This window comes from Diceros bicornis, chromosome 25 (genome assembly GCF_020826845.1).
Source record: "Diceros bicornis minor isolate mBicDic1 chromosome 25, mDicBic1.mat.cur, whole genome shotgun sequence".
NCBI lineage: Eukaryota > Metazoa > Chordata > Mammalia > Perissodactyla > Rhinocerotidae > Diceros > Diceros bicornis.
In genome coordinates, this window is record NC_080764.1 from 22,235,312 (window position 1) to 22,253,123 (window position 17,812).

At 38.8% G+C, this 17,812-nt stretch overlaps 1 protein-coding gene across 1 annotated transcript in view; it reads right to left on the reverse strand.

The window, feature by feature from the left end:
- ANO4 (anoctamin 4) overlaps nucleotides 1-17,812 on the reverse strand; it is a 190,571-nt gene that overhangs the window by 93,433 nt on the left and 79,326 nt on the right. Inside the window, exon 7 of the mRNA XM_058568797.1 lies at nucleotides 3,528-3,634. Coding sequence (XP_058424780.1) covers nucleotides 3,528-3,634 — 107 coding nt within the window. The remainder of the gene's footprint in view (nucleotides 1-3,527; nucleotides 3,635-17,812) is intronic.

Sequence of the window (17,812 nt, forward strand, 5' to 3'; positions counted from 1 at the left end):
GACCTAATAAGAAACTCTCATGATGATCTTTGAAAGTTTATCATAATTTATCAGAGTCATGCAAAGTGAGAAAGTAGTTAATATTTGAAGTCTATCACTTTACTAGCTTTCCCTCTGAGCACCAATTTTAAAAATACAAATCAATTTCAAGATTTATTTTACGTACTTATATTGTTAAATAAGTCTTTGTTGATCTATTAATTGTTAATCTATTTTGAAAATGGATTTCAACAGGTTTGATTTTCAGTTGTAATAAATTCAGAGTGAAGTTGAAAAACTTACATAGTGGTAATTTACACTCCACTGACATACCCTTATGAATCACGTTTACACATCAGTCTTTTTGCGTTATCTCTAATCATTGTTGGCTCATGAAAGATGCCACTTTCAGAAAGTGCTTCAGGCAGAAACTAACCCTGGATAAATATTAATTCTATCAATAAATTAAATTTTCTTCTACCTTGTTGTTTCTTTTATTTACAAAACCAAAGATTACAATGAAACATTGGGTCAACAGAGCATTTGTAATTTTAGTCCGTATTTTTCAGCCTATTGATCAGCATATTGATTAACCCACTGATCCTGGGTTAATAATTCATTCTGTGATTGGTCATGTCTCATTAAATACTTTTCCAGCTCATCATTACCAATTTTCAAAGCATTGGGGTTCTTGAATAAAATTCTCCTTCTTTTATCAAATGAGAGAACATTTTCAAAGATAATTTCTTACCAATAACAATACTACACTCCCTGTGTTCCTTCAGAACACTTAAAAATCACCGTCTCTGCCCTTCTTTTGTCTTCATCTTGACTAGTTGCAAAAATAGCCCACATTTCGAGATGCAAAAATTAAGAACAATAATTGCTCTACAGCTTCATTGTACATAGTTTTTGATTTTGTAAGGATGCCAATGGTTAGACAATGATCATGTTTAAAAGATTTCAATACAGTTCACCAAGGACTCCTACTATATGCCAGATACTATGCTAGGAAATGAGGATACAATGATGAATAAGGCAACTTATTTACAATTCAGGAGCTTATTATCTAGACTAGAAGTTGTTACTGCAGATTCTCAACACACTAGCGTGTTATAATAAGTTGTGAGGTGTGCTGAAACTTATAATACCAATATGGGTGAAGGTATTGTTTTTTAAAATTATTTGTATTTTTTGAAATAATCCAGAAAAGCTACTGCCGTAATCATTTCACATCCACTCACTTCTTTTCCAGTATGTTCGTGATATGACATTAACTGATAAAAGAGTGATAAAAAGTATGTGTAGCACATCCTAAGTTTGTTAAAAAATCACATGGACAAATATGGGATAAATATGAAAAAAGTAATTAATGCAATATTTTAATTATTAAGTACACCAAAATGTTAACACTGGTTCTCTTTAGATGGTAGAATTTTCATAATGTCATTGAAACTAAACAATTCAGGATAATAAAAGAAGAGTTGTACATGATTAATTATCAAATAAACACTCCAAAAATAATTACCATAGGAATTCAGAAGACGGGAGAATTCCTTCAAGCTGGAATGGTCATGGAGAACTTTACGGAGACGATGTGTCTCAAGGATGGATGACTGCTGCAGAGAATATGAGGATGTGCTAACCCACAACCACGTTGAAGTTAAGAAAGATCTAAATCAGGTTCAGTTTCACCATACTCACCTACATTGGCTCACTGAACATAATATTCCAGGTGTATTCAGATCTGGACTGGTAGCCATCTGTTTCTCTCTATTATAATTTATGCAGTTTGGGATCAAAGTAGTTTTTGGTAGCTCCAACATACTAGTGACTCACACTGAGCTGCATTCAACTAAACTTCTCAAGTCTGTCCCTCTCATGATCTTGTTGAGCAACACTTCTCCCACACTATACCAGGGTAGTTGTTTTGCTGAACTTGAGTGTAGGACTTTACCTTTACAAACTATTAAATGTCATCTTGTTGGATTTGGCTGAAATTTCCAGATCACTGAGCTCTTTTAGGCTCCCGACTCCAATGACCAACATTTAATGCACCTTTCCAGTCTTCACCCTACCTGAAAGCTTGATGAATAGGCTGTTTAGGCTATGTGCCAGTTATCAATGTATTGCTCTTTAGCTCCAAGTGAACTTTCGTTGCCTGCTTTGCAATAATGGAGCTGGACCTTGTAAATATTTCTCCTTCAGATGGTACAATGTTAAGCTTTGTTAGTAGGAGGCACTGGAGGGACACTGGAGGAGGAAAGAGTTTGTCTAGTATACTCCTCTTGCAGGCTTCTGCAACACCCAGCTCCTGCAATGCATGGTGGCCAGCAGCACATGGCACCTCTTCAAGGGGAGGTATCCCCTTGAACGGCTTCATAGAGTAGTGCTGGTGGTGTAACATCTCCCAGTGAATGGCTTCCTTGGAATCCCTCCAGGCAGCTTCTCCCAGTACTCAAGAGGGCAGATTCCCAGAGAGTCCTACTGGCACAGAACCCCCAGCACCTGCTCTGCCACCTAGTGAACCACAGGTGTACCCCTTCCAAGAGGGTCTGGATCTCAGCTTTGTTGGGGGGAATCTTTCTAGGAGTGGTGGCTGCTCTTAAATATCTGCTATTCCTCTATTCTTTAGAGTTCTTCTTACCTTTCACTAGCCAATCCTCCATTACTCCAATCCTCTGTCAAAGTTAGTTATTTACATTAAACTTTCCCTGTTCAAATTATGTGTGATTTTTGTCTACCGATTAGACCCTGACTGATATAGGTCATTATCCAAACTATTGATAAAAATCTTGCTGGGACAGAGATAAGGACAAAGCCACCCAAATCCTCCTGATATATAATAATCTGTTTAATAAGGCAGGACATTTGGTAATATAATATGGAAAGGTTCTCATAAAAATGCCCAAAATATAAATTATGGAGGCTATTTAATGGGGGAGGTGATTATTTGGAGAATTTACTTACATGTGACAGTTCATCTCTGCACTTCAGATCCCTCTGCCTGGAACACCTACCCTTCCATCTTCCCATGCTGGTTCCCTCTTGTCATTCAAGTCTTAATTCAAATTTCAGTTTCCCAGTGAAGCTTTCCGTGACTACACCATCTCAGCTTGAACTCACCCCCACCCCTTACCAGTCTATCTTTGTAACATCATCCATTTCAATTTCCTCACATTACTTATTGTATTTACTTATTTGTTTATTGTCTGCTTTGAACTTGTTGAATATAAGTTCCAGGAGAGAACTGTGCTTATCTCCCCAACACCTAGCCCAGTGCCTGGCACATAATGGGCACTCCATAAATATTTGCTGAATTAAGAGAATTTCTGCATGATCTTGGATAAATGAGATAACATGCTATTTAAAAAAGAGATCTAAGGATGCTATTAAGATTTTACACTTGTGAGTTCTCCATCAAGGAGTAGTTAGAGGTTTTATAAATGATAAGCATTTCTAGAATTGAAATAAACTTAATAAAACCAAAGGAAAGTCTGTAACCCCCCAAAATCAAATGTAGCTTATTATACTAATATACTACTTACCAATTTTGTTTTTTCCTTCTTCATACTTTATTCTTTGTAATATATGATGTACAATTCTACTTCTTGTGGCATTATTGAAGAAAGTGTCTTTGTTGTGTATGATGAAGCTGTACACACATATTGAAAACACAAGTCGAGGATTAATTGGAGGTGAGGTATCTAATCTTTGATACAATTTGGTGTTACTCATATAGAAGCGTCTTCAATCAGTCATAGAGAGGGCATGTCTGGGACAGCATGAGAGAGCCCAGAGGCCACACCAGAAGCAAGAGGCTCACAAATCTCAGTAGTTTTGGTTCTCAGTCTCCTGAGCTTTAACATCATTATATCAGGAAGGAGCTGGAGCTAAATAAAATTCAGAAACCTTAAACTAATAGCAAGCGTCTAGGCCTCATATCTTGTTTTTTTCTCAGTAAGGTCATTAGATAAATTCAACTAAAAATTCATTTTGTTTTTATCTCTTTTTGTCTTCTGCCCCATCCCCTCCCATGTAATAAGCACCTGGTTTTTCAGGAATTTTAATATCTGAAACTGGCTTGGGTGGTGGACACAGGAGTTAAGTAAGGAGCTCTGGTCTGGCTCAGGGGTGAGGTGAGAGGTGAGTATCTAGAAATTGCCTCTGTCCATTCCTTTCCCATGTTCTTTCTCAGATGGGACCCCTCTTCCAAAGCATATACTTAAGATTGCTTTCTCTCTCAGCCACTGGCCCAGCCAGCCTCCAAAGTCTCTCACAGAGCTCATATACACACACCACGACATTGGGTTTTCCAAGCCTACTGAGAGGTTTTCCAGGTGACAGACAGAGCTTCCAGGGCCACATAATCCAGCATGAGGTGGCCATGTCTTCCCCTCCCAGGAATGTGTTAAATGGCAGAATATTAGAGATACTGTAAGTATAATTGGTCCATAAATGGTAAGGTTTATTAACTCAGCAAACTTTTATTGGGTAGTTTTATGAGCTGGACACCCGGCAAGCCATATCAATGTTAGTAGCATCCCTCTCAAAAACCAACTCAGAAGTCACCTCCCTCAGCAAGTCTCCCCACCCCTCCAACTACACTCTGCCCTCAAGAGTTCAGTACTCTCTCCTCTGAGCTACTTCTTATCTCACAAACACATCAATTCACTGATCATTCTGTACTGTCATTTATTTGTTTTCATTCATTCATTCAGCAAATGTTTATTGAGGGCACTCTGTAGGATACTGATTATACAGTGATAAACAAAAAAGATAAAATCTTTGTCCTTGAGAGGCTTACAGTCTAATGAGGGAAACAAATCATAAAGGAAATGAACATGATCGCATGGCAGAGACGGGCAGAATCAACCTCCTTTTGAATGCCTTTCTCCCACACAAGACTAAAGGCGCATTTAGGACAAAAGGCTGAATCATCAGAATTTCTGTAGCCCCAGGATCTAGTGAGAGGCTGGTACACAGCACAGGTACAGGTTTTTGAACAGCAATAATTGAAGGTCATGGGGGTTTATGTTGGGGAAATTGCTATTGAATGTTTTTCAAGAAGATGGATTCTCAAGAGTTGTTCAAATGAGGGGAGGAAGAGAGAAAACTGGCCCTGAGAAAGGGTGGTCCAGGCATGAGGTTTGGTTTGGGAACAGAGTTGGGAATGTGAGTTTGGGATAACATATAAAGGAGAGAAAGGCCAGAGAACATGAAGACAAGATGTAAATCACACGAACTGATTCCTTGGAGAAGTATTCTCCTCTCACTTCACTTCTCTTGGATTCTGTTATAGAATATTGCTCTCAGAAAAAAGTAATTTGACTTGGTAGATGAGAGATAAATGTTATGTCAGTGAATGAGGAAGCTGCAGCATTTATCTTACATTTTCTCTAGGGTTTTCTGAAAATATTTTATGACAGCAAAGAGGAAGAAGGGAAAACCACGAGTTACATCAAATGCGGTTCCTTTTATTTTATCTTCCTCTGCTTTTTCATCTTATTTGAGATAGACCATTACATTTTAATACCAAATAAAGATGTCATAAAGAAATAGACAACAAATAAAAAAGCCCATTTTTGACTCACAATTTCAGATGATAACTGAAAGCTGATAAGCACGACCATGCTTGACAAGACAATTCCGGGCTAAAAGCCCATGTCCGTCCTTCATTAAATGGTTTTCTGCTTTCTTCTCCTTTTATAGCACCACATTACACTTCGTGAGCTCATGTAATAGTGCTCTATAATAGGCACCACAGACAAGCTTCAAAATTTTGTTTTCCTCTTCCTTACATCTAGGTTGTACCTGGAGCCCCAGATTCTATAGTGAGAACAAACACATAGAGCAGGTGCCAACCACAATTCTAAGCACTCCACAGACGTTACCTCATTCAATCCTTATGGTAAGCCAGGAGGTAAGTACTTTATAGCCCCACCTGACAGGTGAAGAATCAGAGAGGTTAAGTGATGCGCTCAAAGTCACTCAACTAATAAGGGGCAGAGCCAGGTTTGAACTCAGGCAGTGTGGTTCCAGAGGCTGCTCTCTTATCCACTCACTCCTCTGCCTCCCTGTGTCAGAAACTTCCTGATTCCTGGAGGTTGGCTTTCATTGGGATCAGCCCAAAAGTTGCCCTGCTTGGAACTCTCTCCTTACTTCCACTCATCCTTCAAGCCTCAGCTCAGGTCACATCTCTCTCCAACAGTCTTCCTTGACCCTCCACCCTCTCCCTGTAAACTGAAGTGGTGCTAAACAAAGAGAAGGAAGCAGAAAACCATTTAATGGAGGAGGGAGATGGGCTTTTAGCTCCAACATCACTCCTACTTTCCTTTAAGACTTTGAAGTGAGACAGACTTTAGTCCAAACCCCAGCTTTGCCACTTACTAATTGGTGTTGGAATCAGCTCTCAATTTCTCTGGGTCTCAGTTTCTTTATCTGTGAAGTGGGGATAACACTGTAGTCACTCTCATAGGGCTTTTGTAGAATTTGGCAAGATGACAAGCATTGCTGAGCCCACTGTCTGGCATTTAATAAGCTCTCAGAGTTAGCTGACAATATTGCAATTGCTTCTATGACGTTATATAGAACTTGTTTGCCTACATGCCTGATGTCTCTGTATGAGCTTCTTGAGGGCAGGGACCAGCCATGCTCATCTCTGTATTCCCAGCACTGGTACAGGGCTTGGCACATGACAAGCCCTTAAAGTTGGCTCAAATGAGCTGACCTTGTGGAGAACACTAACTAACACTGGGGGCTATGACACTAAATTTCATTCTCCTTATACCTTGGCCTCTACTCCTGTCTCCTGGAAATCTTTCTATCCACTCCATCTTTCTAGCTACCACCTGAACCATCCTCTCCACATTGCCTGTCTAAGGACATTGCCTGTCTAACGATCTTCCTGTAGAGTGTGGTGCAATCTTATTTTCTCCATCACTCTTTCAAATAGGAGAGATAAGAAGGAAGAGTGATGATTCCCTACATCGTGGTTTTCAAGCTTTTCTTATCCATTTAGAAAAAACAACTATCTTCAAATGAAATCTCTCTCTCTCTCATACACACACACACACACACACACACACGATGTAAGCTGAGCTGTTCTGGCAAACATAAGACTTGGTGCTCAGTCTCTGAGGTATCAGAGCTCCACACAGGCTTAGAAACTGAGCTCTACTCTCATACATTGCTGGTGGGACAGCAAACTAGTACAAATTCTATGCGGGCAACTTGATCAAGTCTATCACAATTATGATTCACATTCTCATTACATACCTTTTGACCCAGCAATTCTTCTTTTAGAAATGTATTCTACAAATACACTCACTCATGTGCGAAGTGACAAATGTACAAGAACGTTCATTATGGCATGGGTTATAATAGCAAAAATCTGGAAATGATCTAAAAAATTCAGCAGTGGCGGATAGGATAAACAAATTGTGGTACAAAACTACAATGGAATACTCTATAGCTGTAAAGAGATTAAGGGTGCTCACTGTAGATATAAAAAATCTCCAAGATACTACAGGGAAAAAACAAGGTTCAAAACAGTCACACAGCTATTTGTGTCAAAGAGGAAAATATATATGTAAAGGAAGTACACAGCTATAAACCTATTGACATATATATTGCTTGTGCTGCATAGAATGACTATGGAAGGATACATATACTTCTGGAAGCACTGGTTGCCCCTGGGGAAAACTAGGTGGCTGGGAAGGTAGGAAGGAAACTTCACTGTACCCACTTAGGAAACTTTTATCATATGTAAGTATTACCTATAAAAAATGGAAATATTTAAAAAATTTTTTTTAAGGGAAAATGCAATTTTTGTTCAAAGTCTGTTCTCACCTTTACCCTAAGGAGTGAGGAGGGAAATAAACTCTGATTTGGTGGAGTATCAACTATGTGATCAAGGCCCTAAACATATATCTTCTTATCCTACCCCCTTGGAGGGGTTATGTAATACACTCAAAGTCATACAAGCAGCAGGTGGCAGGAAGGGATTCAAAAATCATCTGTCTTGTTCCAAACCTTTCCATTCATTTGTAAAAGGAACTGCTGAGAGCACAGGTCTGCCTGTGTGCATGTGTGTGTGAAGGGGGCTTTCTGGCTTCTATCTTGCCCTATGAAGAAGGCCTGCTGATCTGCTCACTAAACAATGGGCAGACCTGAGCCTGAAGCTCCCACTGACTCCCTTCTAGGACCTCTACTCTCCTGCTTTCTCTGGAGGTGAGCAGCCCTCTGTTTTCACTTGACAAGACTCCTGATCTCCTCTTTGCTAGGAAGGGAGGAAATGGGAAAAGAATATGCTGTGAAATTGGGGTTTAGCTACAGACCTCCTGGAGCTGTGATTATTTGCTCTTTGCTGATATGTTCTCTCATGGCAAACTGTCCATAGCAGTGCTGTAAAGTATTGTAATATGCTGGCTGTCTAACAAGCAAACATTCCGCTTGTTCTGTGTAAAGCACTGTGCATCGATTGGGGGTGTTACTTGTGGAAGTAGGTGGCGGGTCAGAAGGGATGTGGGTGTTATGTATGTATGTATTTTGAGTGAAAAGAATGCAAACGTGGAAAGAACCTACCTCCTCTCCTCAAAGGAGCTTCTATTCTTGTTAGATAAAATGAGAAACACACAAACATTCAAGGGTGTGAATTGGGGAAAGTTACTCATTAAAGCTGGGTATAAAATCAGCTAATTATAAAGTGTGCCACTTTTAAAGCAAATAACAACTCATTTCTTTTTCTAAACTCTCCTCTTAGTCCAAAGCTATGAGGATAAGACTACACTTTCTTCACAATTACTTTAGTTTGAATTGTCCAGGTCCAATACTGTTGAATAGAAACATCTGAGAAAATGAAAATGTCCTATATCTGTGCTATCTAATATGGTTGGTAGCCACTAGTCACATGCAGCTATTGAGCACTTAAACTGTGGCTAGCACAACTAGAAAGTGAACTTTTACTTTAATTTTAGCTGATTAAAATTAAAATTTAAATAGCTACATGTGGCTAGTAGGTACCATATTGACAACACAGATAAATGATTGCCTGAATTGTAGATTATACGTTGAGCATGTGGGAAGAGCCTTAATGATGGGATTCTTATCCTGCATCTCCCCTTGATTATAAAAACTGAGGCAGGAGAGCATTCAACGGGTGAGAGTGCCCTCCAGGTCCATGTACAGGTTGTCAGAAGACCTGGGTTCAAGTCCTGCCCTTTCACTTTAGCTGTGTGTCTTTGGGGAATTCATTGGGTTTCTTTGGAACACAGTTACTTGTCAGGAAAATGAGAGTCATAATGTCTTAGTAGCCCAAGGATGGGGTTATATAGTCACAAATTGAGACTATAAAGTATTGAGATAGATTGGCAAACCTAGTTGGGAGATGACTGGACTCCATATATCCAACTGGCTATTTGACAGTGCATTTGAAGTCTAAGAGACAACTCAAACCAAACATGGCCCAACCAGAACTCTTGATCTGCATCCTCATAAGAGAAAAGTCTGCTTTTCCTCTAGCTTTTTCTAACTTAAAAATGGCACTGTTATGAGTCTAATTTCTCAAGTCACAAACTTGAAATGCAACCTTGATCCTCTCTTTCTCTTATGTCCTATAGCCAATTAAGTTCTTAGGTCCCTCTTCCCAAATGTTATCCTGAATCTGATCCTTTCTCACCCTCTTTGCTTTGAAGTTGTTTCTAGGACAATGCAATAGCTATCCTAAGTATTCTAATTTTACTCTTTCTCCCTTTAGCGCATTCTCTATATAGTAATGATTTCTTAAAACATAAAAAAAATCTTATCCCTCTTCTGCTTAAAACTCTTCAATGACTTCCCATAGATTTGGAACAAAGCCCAAACTCTTCTCCATAGTCTAAATGCTTGTATATGGTCTGGTTCTTGTCTACATCAATGACCTCATTTCCTCTCCTCTTCCCCTTAATCATTGTAAACCAGCAATATTGTCCTTTTTCTGTCCTTGAAAAAAAAACAGATTTTTATTATCCAGGATTTTTGCTCATGCTTTTCCTAGATTTTTGCACAACTTTTGGGTCTCAACTTAAATGTCACCTTGTTACCATCCTAGCTAAGACAGTCACTCTCCTGCCCCACAAGTCACTCTCTCTCTTTATTCCAGTACCTTGTTTTATTTTCTTCTTATGTTTTACTCTCTGAAATTTTTTTCACTGGAGTTGATGGGCGGAGATGTGTCTACCTGTTCATTGTCTGCCCCCTTTCTCCTGTAGAATGCAGGCTTTATGAGGACAGGGGTTGGCATTATCCCCTATTCTAGGGCCTGAGTGAGCAGACCATGTGCTTCCCAATACCCAGAGGCTCACTGAATGTTCCAGAAATTGTCAGATTAAACTATAGATAAATTTTTACATTTTTTTCTTGAAGATCTTGAAAATCAGTTTCATATTATCACTATGCTTTTTATGTGGTACTCCTCTAGGGGAAATAGAGCAATGAAGATAGTTTTTAAACTTGATTTAATACCTATATTATAGAATTTCAGAGATTGATAAAACAAACAAGTATCCTCAAAGGTATGAAAATCCCCATTGGTTAAAGCCTCGGGAGGAAGTGATAACTTTGTCAAGAAGCATTTAACTACCTATAGATGGTACTGTACAATTATTTTAGAATTATAGCCATATTCTTTACCTCTATAAATTTAAAAATCTAAGGCATATGGCAAAGTAGGAAACAGAACCAGATAACTAATCAAGGCAATTTTCTTGGCCTTGGAGTAAAGAAGCTTGAAGCATGTGCCCCGCTGGATTTCAGAATTGCTCTGCATCAGTGACTGCTATATACTTCTTGTTGCTCTCCACTTTGAATGGAAGCATCTAGTGTAATTACCCTGTGTCCACCACCCCACTATCTGTTGGAAATGTAGGGGGCAGTTAACTTGTCTTTTTCATTCTCAGATCTGTGGTTCAAGAAGAACCATACCTGAAGAGCTGCTTCCAAGGATTCTCATCCCCAGTGGAACCTGATGAGGGACATGAGATCCTGGATGCTGAGCCTGATGCCATATTGGTATGGGACCTTCGGGGATCCTTGGATGGGAATGAGTATATTTTCTATGTGGGAGAAATTTGAATAAATTATGGCGAGAGGGCAGACTGTGGTAGATTGCAAAAAATGCCACAATTCCTCCCATCCCTATATACAAACCCCTTGGTGATGTGAATTTCTTGCTTCTTCCACCAAGAGGTAGAGTCTGTCTCTTCATGTCTTGAATCTGAACAGGACTTGGGACTGGCTTTAAATGACAGAATGTGGCAGAAATGATTTTTGTGAGTTCTAGCCCAGGCTCTGCAGCTTTCACTCTTGATGGCTTGGACTACGGCCCCAAGACTGCCACGGAAAGAAAGCTGAGTTAGCCTCTCTGGAGGCAAGAGACCATGTAGAGAAAGAAACCCAGTTGTGAGCTAGCACAAACCACTGGACTTGTGAGTGAGACAATTTTGGACTGTCCAGCCCAGTTGAGCTAAGAGATGATGGCAGCCACATGACTCTAGGTGAAGTGGAGGAACTGACCTGCTGAACCCAGCAGAATCACGAGCAAACAAAATGTGTGTTGTTTTAAGTCAGTATCTTTTGTAGTAGATTTTTATGTAGCAATAGATGACCAATATATAAGTCTTTTCTGATGGTTGAAGTTGTATTATTTCATAATACAAAAAGAAAAGTAAATGTTAATGCCTTAAAAATAAATACCTCAGGAAATTTTCTTAATTAGTCTTTTAGAGATTTTTTTTTTTAACAAGAAGAAGTAAAGGTGATACAGTTAACTGTCACTTAAATTATGTCCTCAAGTTAATGAAATCTAAGTAGGAACAAAGCAACCAATTAATTCTTAAGTCACAAGGCCTATTTTGAGAGTTTTTTTGGGCTTTAGACAACTGCAGTGCAATAACTAACTTCTCACGTTAATTATTGTAATGAGTAAGAAAAAAAGATGAGGTGATTATCAGATAAAACATATAATATTCAGAGTTCTGCCTGTTTGGTAAAGATTTTCAATCCTCTTTCTAGGATAAAGTAATCAGCTACTGGAATATAAAGCAAAGTGAGACATTTTTCTTATTCCAATGGTCATTTCTAATTGTACTAATTTATGACACCATCTTTGCCATCTGAGTGTTAAACACAAATTAGGAAATACTTGCTCTTAAGACTTCCAGGTAAAGATGGAAAATTAAACACTTGCATTCAATTTTGCTCTGTCTCAAAACCTGATGACAACAATAGTAATGTGTGTGTGTGTGTGTGTGTTAGAAAGGAATAAACCCTCAAGGAACAAAGATAGCAGAAAATAACAGCAACAAAACATTGCGATGTGAAATCAGACAGACAAGTGGTAACAGACTTAGGAGACCAGAAAAAGCTGAATCCTAAACCAGCTCTGGGGAAAACCAAGATCAATCATATTTATACTACAAAATCTCAAAAAATCTTAGAACTGGGGCACTAGTGACCACTGGAAGTGTGGCGAAGGGAATGCTAAAATAAGTGCTGGTTAAAAGCTGGTGAGGAAGAAGTTAGATCTCCAGATCCTCGCGAGTACTCTAACAGAAGACTGGGGCTATTTTTTTTTTGTGTGAGGAAGATCAGCCATGAGCAAACATCCAACGCCAATCCTCCTCTTTTTGCCAAGGAAGACTGGCCCTGGGCTAACATCCATGCCCACCTTCCTCCATTTTATATGGGATGCCACCACAGCATGGCTTGACAAGCAGTGCGTGGGTGCGCGCCAGGGATCCGAACCTGCAGATCCTCAGGCCGCCGCAGCAGAGCGCGCGCACTTAACTGCTATGCTACCAGGCCGGCCCCTGGGGTTATTTTTTTTTATAAGGTAATACAGTCTATGATATCAGGCATTGTTAGGGGTAGGGGTACCATAATGAAAATAGAGGATCAAAGTGAATGTTTGCATCCTGGAAGCTAACTCCTGGCTGTCTTCATCCACTTAGACTCCAGAACATTGGCAGCCAGGCCTTGAATTTCCAAGCAGGAGACTGGCAGAGACTTCTCTGGGGAATCTGACCAGCCTAAGATGAAAGATCTAAAGATAGTGACAATGCAGACTCCAAAATGAAACCACACAATCATTTCCCTACAATGAAGCCCACAGTTGACAGGACCCACCTATTACTCTGAACCTCTACTGGAGTTTTGCACTTTCTATTCTTAAATATGCCAAAGATGATTAGGTATCTGAAGAAATCCATTAACATACAAGAGAATAATACAAAGAGACAAAAACAAACAGAAAAAAACATGTTAGAGAAAATTAGGCTATGTAGAGTGATGAAACATTAAAAAAAATCATTATGCTCAGAAAGTTGAGAAAATATCGTTTATGTAAAAAAAGCTCAACATATGATTTTAAAAAAGCCAGAACATTATAAAAATATCCCTTAGAAACTAAAACAAAATGACAGGAAAAATTAAAAACTCAATAGAAGCATTTGAAAATAAGTTGAGGAAATCTTCTAGAAAATAAGTTGAAGAAATCTCCTAGGGCAAAAATATATAGATTAACAAAAAAAGAGAGAAAATATAAAGCATGATAGGATCAGGTCAGAAAATCCAATATTTGAAAAACAGGAATTTCATAAAGAAAGGAAAAGGAACAAAACATTAACAAAATTCAAGCATTATTCAAGAAAATCTCCCTGAACTAAAAGATAAGAGTATTCAAGTTGAAAGGTGCACTGATTATCCAGTGAAATAGAGGAACATAGAGCCACATCAAGATACATCACTATGTATCTTCAGAACAATAGGGACAGAGATGATCATATAAGTTTCCACAGAGGAGAAAACAAGAATTAGGAATTAGAATATTTTTGAAGTTCTCAGCAGCAACATCAAATTTTAGATTCAGAAGAGTGAGACCTTCAAAATTCTGAGGGAAAAGGATCTGGGCTGGATATAGAATTCTATACCTAGTCAAACTATCAATAAAGGGAAAAGTATCAAAAATATGTGTATTAGTTAGCTACAGCTGCCACAACAAAGTACCACGGATTAGGTGTCCTAAACAACAGAAATTTATTTTCTCCAAATTCTGGAGGATGAAGCTGCCTCAATTTACTCTTTTGAGCCCAAGAGCTCATATAATAACATCTACTTTATTGGTTAAATGTAAAACAAACCTGGCTTAGAGTCCTGTTCTGCCAAGCAGTAACTATTTGAATTGAGAAAAGCAATTTCTCTCATCCCTATCTTTCAAATGGGACAAACTTCAAGAGGAGTTTGAGGATTAGGAAGTATTGCATGCAGTGCACTCATGTACACATCGTGCTCATAAATGATAGCTTTATGATTTTATAATTAGCTCTCAATTTGTCACTTTTTATAAGGATTACTGATCTTCATAGTTCTAATAGGCCCCAATATATAAGCACCTGCTATTCTGAAATGAGCTATTGAAAGGTCTTTTTCTTTTAGTAAAATATCTTCAGACACACAAAAATGTATTGAATAATATCAAACACTTATATACCCACTAACTAACTTAAGAAATAAAAGTTTGCAAATACAGTAGAAGTCCCACTGTGTGTCCTCTTCAACTACATTCTTCTCCCCCAGAGGTAACCACTCTTAGGAATTTCTTTTATAATTCTCAACGTGTATGTATTCATAAAAATATAGTTTTATATTGTATGTTTTAAAACTTGACAGAAATGGCATCATGCTATACTAATTCTTCTGCAACTTGCTTGCCTTGCACAACCATGTGAGGTTCATTCATGTTGCTACAAGGAGCTCCAGCCCAATCAGATGCCCCGCTGCTTAGAAATCTATGTATGAGGACACTACAGTTTCTTGGTTCATTCTCCTGCTGGTGGATATTTAGACTATTTCCAATGTTTTATTATTATAAACAACACTGTAAAATGCACATGTGCAAATGTTTCTCAAGGAAGAACACACCTAGGAGTGGCATTTCTGGTATGTATATTTGGATAGATCTTAAGAAAGAAGCAACAGTCAGATTTGGGAGTCTAATTTACCCATGTGTCACAACATCCTGATGTGACATGATCAATCATGAGGTGTGTTACCATTAATTCGACACTAATAACGGCTAGTGTGCCTAAATTCAGGAATTTAGTTCTTAAAAAATCGAATGGATTTGAGGTACCTTTATAAAAATATCAATTTACTCCTATGTATTCTAATATGCTTTCTAAAGGAACAGGAAAGCACAAAGGAGGGTGCTGAATAAGTAAACATTACCATGTGTCATGGTAGAAAAAGGTTGGAGAAACGTTGATTGAACCAGTAAATATTTTTTAAATGTAAATTACCTAACACAAGGATATGCATTAATCGGGCCAGAGGTTGAAAAGCTATTGGTAAGACACAGTAAGTCAAACAGTACCTTTGATGTTGGCTAGGTGCACACAGAACCAAGGGAACTGGGGAGGCGGGTGGTAATCTGGATAATTCTGGAGGAACACGAGGAGGCAGGAAGAGCAAAGAATGGGGGAAAGGAAAGGAGAAGGCTGTAGGAAAGAGGAGAAAAGAGGAAGAGAGAAAAAACTGATATCCTGGAATTGGTAACAATTCAGACCAGTCCTAGACTATGTCCATCTTTGGGCTGCACAGTGAAAATCAACACAGATAGAACACACATATGTTAAAATTATCTATCTGTTTGTACATCAGGTACATATATTATTAACAATAATAGACAAACTTATTGAACATTTACCGTAGGCACTTACATACTGTGTTGCTAATTTTCACAATATTACTTGGGTATTATTACTATTTCCAACTTAGAGATGAAGAAACTGAAGCTCAGAATCATACAGCTTGTGAGTTGCAGAGCTGGGATTTGGGGCCCAGGCCCCACAGACTCCAGAGCCTGTGCTCCTAACCAGAGCTGTGTGAGCTCAACCATGAACTCTCAAGGGCAGAAACCATGATTCATTCATCTCTGTCCAGTGGTACACAGTGCCTGTCACTGAACTGGTGCTTGATGCTGACCGAACTGAAATGGGAATTCAGAATGAAAACACGAAAGCATTGCAATATTCACTTAGAGATCACTTTTATTTGCTATTCAAAATTGAGCCAGAATAAAGAGGAAGCCATTTTTTAAAAATCTATAAAAACAAGTTTGGAAACATAAGTAATTTCCTAATTATTCCTCAGGCCAGAAAAATCTAATTTAGAATAACCCAGGTCTCAGCTTTCCACTAATTAGGATGTTACTGTAATTCAGTCAATAGCAAGTTTTTGCCTGAATTACCTAGGCAACTGATCATTCAGTGACTCATCCACGGCTACCGTGTTAGTCTGGTCTTGGTGACTAGCTTTGTTTCTATTTTCTCTGTTGGAGCTGAGTTGGCCTGAGTGTTGACTGCAGGGCCAGATCTGTCTACTTTCCTGCAGTTCATTTATATTGCTATGATCAGCAAAGACCTAGAAACTCAGCCAAGCATCTATAAAATTTGGAAGTTGGTAAAATTTATCTTCCATAATCCCCACCTTCTTTTGCCTTTTTTGACCTTTATTCCCCTCTACCATCTGAGTGGTATCCTCTCTCTGTCTCCGCTACAGCCAGTATCCTTGGCTGTATAGCTCTTCTTTCCTCTTCCACTTCTTTATTTTTCTCTCTCTAGAAGAGATCTGACAGACTTATTTATAATGGGGTGTGAATGAAGAATAACATTAAAATTTTCATCTTTCCCAGGGACATTTTTACTTTACATGCAGATGACTATAACCAAAGGATTAAAGTTCAAATCATAAAGTTTTAGTCATTAGGGAGTGTACTGTTTATTGTTATCTCCTAGCTTCCCTCTTCTAAACTCTTCTCTGTGATGCTGGAGTAGGGACTCTGCCAACCACAATTCTACTTTGCAGTTGGCTCTCTGATATCTTCTGACACTAGGGGGCACTACAAGGAGACTGGAAGGGAAACAAAGTGGGTAGAGGCACCTGGTCTTTCCTGATTGTCTGTTGTTTCTGTCAAAGTCACCCCAGCAGTGATTCTTCAACTTGCAGTGGCAGTTGGTTCTAGTCTCCAGCTCTTAAAAAAACAAAAACACTCCCCAAACTAGACTCATTGACATGCCCTATACCCCAGAGGTACCAGCAGGGCAGCGTCTCCTCCTCAGAGGTCTGGTGCTAAGCTCCAGGGGCCCCTCCTCTGAGCTTCTAGGTTCATCGGCTTCTAGGTTATCAACCTCCAACCTCTTCCTTCTGTTCTCCTAATTCTAGGGGCAGAGCTGCTTCACTTCCTGCAGTTATTATCTGTGTGGCCTACGTGCTCCTTTTATGACATTTTAGTTCTCCAATACCTATTTAACCAATCCCCCATATTAACGTCTCTGTTAAAATAACTGCTGGGTTTCAGTTTTCCTGAATGGAGCCTGAGTGGTATAGGGAACTAGAAAAAGAAACATTTTAGGGGGAAGAGGCCTTCTCTCTCTTAGAAACCACATACCACATAAGGAGCCATCTACCTATCCTGCCTGTTAATCTGACAGGAATATCACCACAGTATAAAGATGGTTTCTAAATTTGAATTTTGAAATTTTCCAATCCCAAGTCTGATTTCTACCCTACAGAGTTTTTCTCTTTTCTGCCCAAGTCTTTGCTAACTTGCATGGAAACTTCCTTTCCTAAAAATATGAAAGATGTTTAAAACAAAACAAAACAGTGCAAGACATCATCTGAGCTCTAGAAGAGCTCACAGACTAATGCGTTATAGAAATCTGACAAGATAAAAAAAAATTAATATAGGGTATTCCAGGGTAAACTGCATTATTATTCCCAATTTGCTGCTTTTCTT